The sequence below is a fragment of the Fulmarus glacialis genome, unplaced genomic scaffold, assembly GCF_000690835.1.
Source record: "Fulmarus glacialis isolate BGI_N327 unplaced genomic scaffold, ASM69083v1 scaffold15806, whole genome shotgun sequence".
Taxonomy (NCBI): domain Eukaryota; kingdom Metazoa; phylum Chordata; class Aves; order Procellariiformes; family Procellariidae; genus Fulmarus; species Fulmarus glacialis.
Window position 1 is genome coordinate 1 of NW_009218895.1, and position 6,550 is coordinate 6,550.

General features: G+C 38.2%; 1 protein-coding gene across 1 annotated transcript in view; it reads left to right on the forward strand.

The window, feature by feature from the left end:
• Positions 1-464: 464 nt before the first annotated feature.
• TM9SF2 (transmembrane 9 superfamily member 2) overlaps positions 465-6,550 on the forward strand; it is a gene marked incomplete at its 3' end in the record, with an annotated part of 22,905 nt that continues 16,819 nt past the window's right edge. The window contains exons 1-5 of the mRNA XM_009580184.1: positions 465-583; positions 2,880-2,931; positions 3,715-3,782; positions 4,958-5,051; positions 5,788-5,915. Coding sequence (XP_009578479.1) covers positions 465-583; positions 2,880-2,931; positions 3,715-3,782; positions 4,958-5,051; positions 5,788-5,915 — 461 coding nt within the window. The remainder of the gene's footprint in view (positions 584-2,879; positions 2,932-3,714; positions 3,783-4,957; positions 5,052-5,787; positions 5,916-6,550) is intronic.

A 6,550-nucleotide genomic window follows, 5' to 3' on the forward strand; every position in this document is an offset into this window, starting at 1 on the left:
GGGGAGGGAAAGGGCGATCGGCTCATCTTGTGAGTTACGGTCACGTTGCGGAAATAGGAAGCCCCGGCCGCTTATCTCTCGGGCCCTTTTAAATGCTTGTTGAAAGGCTGCAGAAAGTAAGTAATCGCAGTGACAGGTCGTGCTGGGGGTTGTGTGATTCTTGGCAGGAGCGAGCAGCCGATGGCTGCAAGCAGATCGCAACTCTTTCCTTGCTGTGTCTTCCTGGCCGCAAGAATCTGAAGTGTAGGGGCTTCTTGGCCCCAGAGTCTCAAATGAAGCCTAAACTCATTTTCATGCCTACAGAAGTGATAAGCAAAGTTCACATAACCAAAATACTTATTTGTAAGGATGTCGGCTGGTAGAGAGTATCTACTTAAAATAGTCTTTGCTCCTTTGGATGAACTTTAGAAGTTGTTTGCTGCTGCTGTGATGGAAATTACACCAGACCGTGCGTTGAGGCTTGAATGAGGAAGTTCAAGACCAATGGCTTCTATGGTCTTTTTGCTGTTGAAAGTGGCTATCTCACACTTTCTGATCTCTCAGCTTCTGTATTACCTGAAACACTGGTCCATGATTCTTCAGAGTAAGAGTCTATTTAAACTGTATGCTTTTGGTAAATACCTTGCACTGACTTTATCCATTTGCTGTTATGAATCAGTAGAGCAGGTAATAAGCTAAATGTGTAATGAAAGCGTAGTTGCTGTAAATGTCTTTTCCCTTCTTTAAGTGTACTGTTCCATTCAGACCAGCCAAAACTTGCACCTAACACATAGCTGTGGATTTTTTCACTCTTGTTTCCGTGCTGCTTCTATTGTAGTAAAACATTCTGTGGACGTTCTTTTATAGGATCATAGAAATGGTGTTTGGAAGTGACCTCAGGAGGTCACATAGTCTAACCTCATGCTTGAAGCAAGACTGTTGCCAACACTAGATCAGCTCAGCTCTACCTTTGTTTAAGCAAGCCTTGAAAACATCCAAGCACTTCCCTGGGTGACCTGTTACAGTGCTGCACCACCCTCTTAAGGAATTTTTTTTCTTCAAGTACAGGCTAAGACTTTCAAGCTGCAGTCTGTAGTTTTTCACAACATCCCTGAAAAATACCGCTATGTTTGAGTTATTCATGTTTTAAGCTAGGATTGTGGCAGAAAGATTTTTTTTTTTTTTTTTTTTAAGTCAGGTAAACCAGGTTGCCTACTGTCTTTTGTAACCAACCTGAGACACTTACGGGGTGATCTTTCTCAGATGTCTATTTTTTTTCCTCATTTAATGTGTACAAAATGTTTGTCTCCTATCCTGAGAATTTATCATTTTGTAAATGTGAAATGAGGTGCTTAAGTAATGTAAATCTACCACCAGTGGCTAGCCGAACATTTTAGGATAACCTCAACAAATGTATTATTGCAAAAATCTCTTTCAGAAATTAGCCACCTCTTAAATTCCTCTACCTCATGCCAGCCATTTATGTGCTAAGTGAGACATAGGCATATGGAGAAGTCTAAATCACTCTTCATATCTAAGTCTCTCCATGTAGTCTGCAACTGAATGTGGTCTGGTCCCTATGTGATCGGATAATTGCTGTATCATAATATTTATGTGAGTGGGTAAAACTAAGCTTCCCTGGACAACCTTAATGTTTTACATGTTCTTGCTGAGTTCTTATAGTTGTCACTGTTGATTATGATGTCAGTAATAATATTCCGTTTTCCTCTGCCTTGAGGATTTAGATCGACAGATCAGATCTCTAAATGGTACTATTTGTCTGTTATAACATCTGTGGGTCTCCTGTCCTCTATTGGTAAGATGGGGGGGGGTGTTGTTAGTGGGGCACGTAGGTAGCAGCACAAGAATGATAAAACTCATGACTTTTCCCCCTTCCTCCAAGCTGTCTACTAGTCTGCTTGGGCAAACTCAGCTTGGCTACTTTTCCTGTTTCTAGTTGGAATATCATCAGAAATGGAATGTGATCTGTGTAGACTTAAATATTAACTCTTGCCTGAACCTTAAGAATCCTTACTCAGTTTAAAAAAACACTGATGGCTCCAAAGGGGACTTGCCATTGTATGGGAAATTGTTTATCAAAGATGCTGATCTGCTGTAACGCATGTACTTCATATGGAAAATTGAAGCATACAAGTAAATCTCCTCCTCTAATGAAAAATAGCTAATCTAAGGCTGTGGTTCTCTGACCAACTGAGGCAGTCTAATTCCTTGCTGCTGGAAGTGAGAGATTTCATTCCTGTCTTCCTCAGGGCAATGTGTTCCTGTCCTCTGCATCGTCCCAGCTGCGTTACTTGTTAAATCCTTTTTTGAGCTTATTAACATGTCAGGAAACTATCCAACTTTTTGCCAGACTAGTTTTTTGCTGTGTTAGTGAGTTGAAGTGGCTTACAGAATTATGACAGGTGTACGCTACCCAGAGGTAAGCAGCAGGTCTGCATGGCTTAGGGCAGAGGACAGAGGAGCAGTAAGGTGTCTTCACTTAATGAGTCAATTTAGCAGCTCATAGCTGCCTACGGCTCATGGAACTGCTTCCTGACTTGCACATGGACAGCTACAGTATATCAGTAAAGCACAGCACCTAACTGAAGTATCTGAGCTACAGATACATGTGAACAATTCCATCTTTTTTCCCCCTCCAGAATTTCTTGGTTTGGCTAAACTTGAGTGAATTTTCATAGGGAGGAGAAGCTCTCCTGTTGATTCCTGGTGATAAAATAGATGGCTTGCTGTTGAAAGGGGCAGGTCTTGTTCCTGAAAGCACTCATCTTCCTTTTGCTGTCTCTAGCTCTTGTCTGATTGCACAATAAGACAGTTCAACTTTCTATGCTGCTAAAAATTGGTCTTTAAAATTTTTTTGGGTAAGTCTTTTGCTGTTTTAGCCAGTTGAATTGGTTTACTGTGCAAGCAGATAACTGCCAAAAACAGTGTAAGGTAAGCAGTTGAAATGTATTGGGACCACGGTACTAGAATAAAGGAAGAGATTTTCAGATTAAGAGGGAAAAGTGAGGGACCTCTCCCTTTCCGTAGCAGCAGGCTACCCCACCTGTAATTAATATGTATAGACCAAACTAGTCTGAAACCATAGCAGACTGAATTTCAGGTTCTTACTCAAGAGTTGCTGGAATTACTGATAAACTTTTATAAGAAGGTAAATGTGGATATCCTTGCCTTCTCCTTGGAAAGAGCTTCTGTTCAAACCTAAAATAGTGTATTAGTCTGAATACATTGTTTAAATCCTCATAGTTCAGTTTTCAATTGTTACATAGATAAAATTGTGGAGCAGCTTAATTATAGGGAGAAGTACTGATCTCATCCGTACTTTTATTCATGTTCTTTTAAGATTTTTATTACACAAAAGTTGTGGTGATGACTAATACGACTCTAACTTGGTACCTTAAACTAAAACATTGGCAGCTGTGGTAATTGTATTATTCTTGTGTATGATTTCTTGCTCCCGTGTAGTTTGAATGGTTATGTTAGCCTTAAAGTGGTTTTGTCATGTGGTCACTCTTTCTGTGATGGTTAGATAGTGTTTTACTTATGCTCTCAGCAGATACAGTTCATTACATAAGATTCTACGTTTCAAGATGTATAATTACACAAATCTTACCTTTTCAGCTTTCCTTTACCTTATTCACACAAATCTCTTTATATATATCTGTCAGAATTGAAGAAGTGCTTTAATATAACTGCTGATTATTTCCACTCTTTCAGTCTGGAATCGAGCTGTTTGTGAACAGGCTTGACTCTGTAGAGTCAGTCCTTCCCTACGAATATACTGCGTAAGTATATTCCACTGTTTATGTCATTTTAGTTGTCAGTTCTTCCAAAAATTTATTTTAAAGTATAATCTACGTCTTGCTACAGCAGTTTGCCAGTGAGGAATATCTATTTATTTTGCTAATATAAGTTTACAAATACAGAATTTTCAGCGAGCAGATGGATGCATACATTGCTTCCTTCTCGGTTTCTTTGCTCGTACTTTAGAAGTTGTGCATGGATTCATAGGCCCTCATGTAAGTCGAATCACTGCTTTAGAGTAACTTAAGGTTCAAATGTGTGTGTATATATATAATACTTACTCTTCTGCATTAGTTGTCATTTTAGAGATCAAAGTATTATTGCTGTCTTTAGTAGCCTATAGCCAGATGAGTTAAAGTGGTAATGAGGTGTGAACTTCCTATCAATTTTCCTAATGAGGTGTTAAATGTTTTCTTGGTACACATCATACACACAAAATGTGTCAGTGCCTGTTACAACTATGTAAAGTTGTTGCTTCAAAGAATATTTTGACTGTTAATGTTGAAGAGGTTAAGTACTAGTTATGTCTACACTTTAATAAACACAAATGTGATATACTTGAAATTAGGCTGGAAAAACTTGGAGGATGTGCTATTAAATGTGTTGGTGAATAAAACTGCAATAACCTTTTTATTTAGTAGTGCTTGTTGTAAATGAGCTCTGTGTGTGTGTGTTTTTTGGTTTTTGGGGTTTTTTGCTTTTTTTTTTTTTTGCTTTTATTATTCCCCCCGACCCAAGAATCTGGCCTGCATGCTTTTCTCTCAGAGCTGTCATGAAACTCTGAAGGTTTAATTGTTGGCTAAAATCCCTGTTCAAATAGGAAGTGTCTAATTACTTAAGGAAACTTTTATGCTACCATGTTTAATATAAACTGAGTTCTGAAATAGCTGATGAAGAGATTTGATTGTTGGTTTTGGGGTTTGGTTTTTTTTGGTGTAGGTTTTTTTTGGTTTTGTTTTTTTTTTTTTTCCCCCCAAAATGGAACTGTGATTTTCACATTTTACTTTGCAGGTTCGAGGAAGAAACTGTTGTCTAGAGGGAAAGCTGTATAGTTCCTTTACTTGTGATGAAGGTGTTGATTTGGGAGCACTGTTCGAGGTCTAATATTTGCAGCTGAGAATTTTTTATTAACTTTTGTATCTTTTCCCTAATTCAGGTTTGATTTTTGTCAAGCGGAAGGAAAGAAGCGTCCCTCTGAAAACCTTGGCCAAGTATTGTTTGGAGAGAGGATAGAACCGTCTCCTTACAGGGTTTGTTCTCTGACAAGGGGTATTCAGTAATATGTACGTTCAAATGTAGCTAAAGGAGACAGAATCTTGAAGATCCTCTTCACAAGGACTTTTATCTCAAAGAGCTTCAAAATCTGAAATTCCACATAATAGAAATCTGTCAATTTAACCTAATTGTAACTATGCACTTTGCATCATGAAGCTGTAGTCTGAAATGCTGTGAAGGTTGTTTTCTCTCTTTGCAACCTGCCAAAACCCGATTCTTGCTCCTCAGCTGTCCTCTTGTTAGAGGGAATTGAGTACTCTTATTTCTTGGAACCAGATCTGAAAATACGGCAGCTGTAAAATGGAAGAATTAGAAATGGTGTTAGCCAGCTTGTCTCTTCTGGTGACTGAAGCTCTCGCCGCCTTTCCTACATGTAGTAGGAGAGAAAGTTATCAATTGAATCTGCCTGGGACAGCATTGCTGCTCTGAGGTCAAATGACTTGTCTGGTAAATCATTGCAGAAAACCGCTTTTAATCAGTAACAAGGAGCTCTTAGTCTAAGGCTTCTGCAGTGAGCACAGGAGGGTTTTATAGCACACACCAATACAAAAACCTCCTCTGGAGGGTTAATATATGTAGTCTTGGTAATTTGTTAGGTGTTTTTATTATAATAGTATAGACAATTATAAATGTATAGGGGGAACTTGTTAAATACTGAAATGACACCGTTTGTTACAACCTTTTTGCTTATGTGTCTTTCATTTTTCTTAGTTCACATTCAACAAGAAGGAGACATGTAAAACTGTTTGTACAAAAACATATGATACCGCAAAGCCAGAAGATAAACAGAAATTAGACTTTTTGAAAAAAAGTATGCTACTGAATTATCAACATCATTGGTAAGCTGATACAAAAATTCACAGTTTGGTTAGTCTAGTATGTTGGTGATAATTTAATTTAGGTTATCATTTTGTATTTGCAAGTTAATACAGATTGAACACTAGGTATTTGCACTGAATCTATTACCCTTCTGTTCTTGCAAAAGATGTTATATTTTTTGTTGTCTTCATAAAAAATTTCCTTCACTTGAAGGATAAGCACCAGGTGTAATGGAAATGAGCCTGTTTCCAAACATAAAGCTTTGTGTAGTTTTTGTGCTGCCTCTGTGCTTCTGATGAAATACTGTTATTTCTTTGCACCTGTAAATGTAGAAGTTAATCCTGCCCTAGCTTGGGAAAAGTCTTAAGGGACCTTCATTCTATTGCTATGTTGACTTTGTTTTCCTCGAGATCCTTTGCACTGCCCTTCAAATGTTGTGTCCAGGAGATAGGATCAATGGTTCTGAGAGTTTTATGCAAGATTTTTTCCTCTTATAGGATATGCAAGTGAAAGATGAAAATTAATTAATGAAATAATTTTGAGGAACGCATAAACACTTAGTCCTTTCTTATTCTCTGAGTCCCTCTAACCATCTGAGTCATCTTGGAGCATGCTGGGGCTCTGTTTCTGTTTGAACATTGAGGTCCTCTTCCGA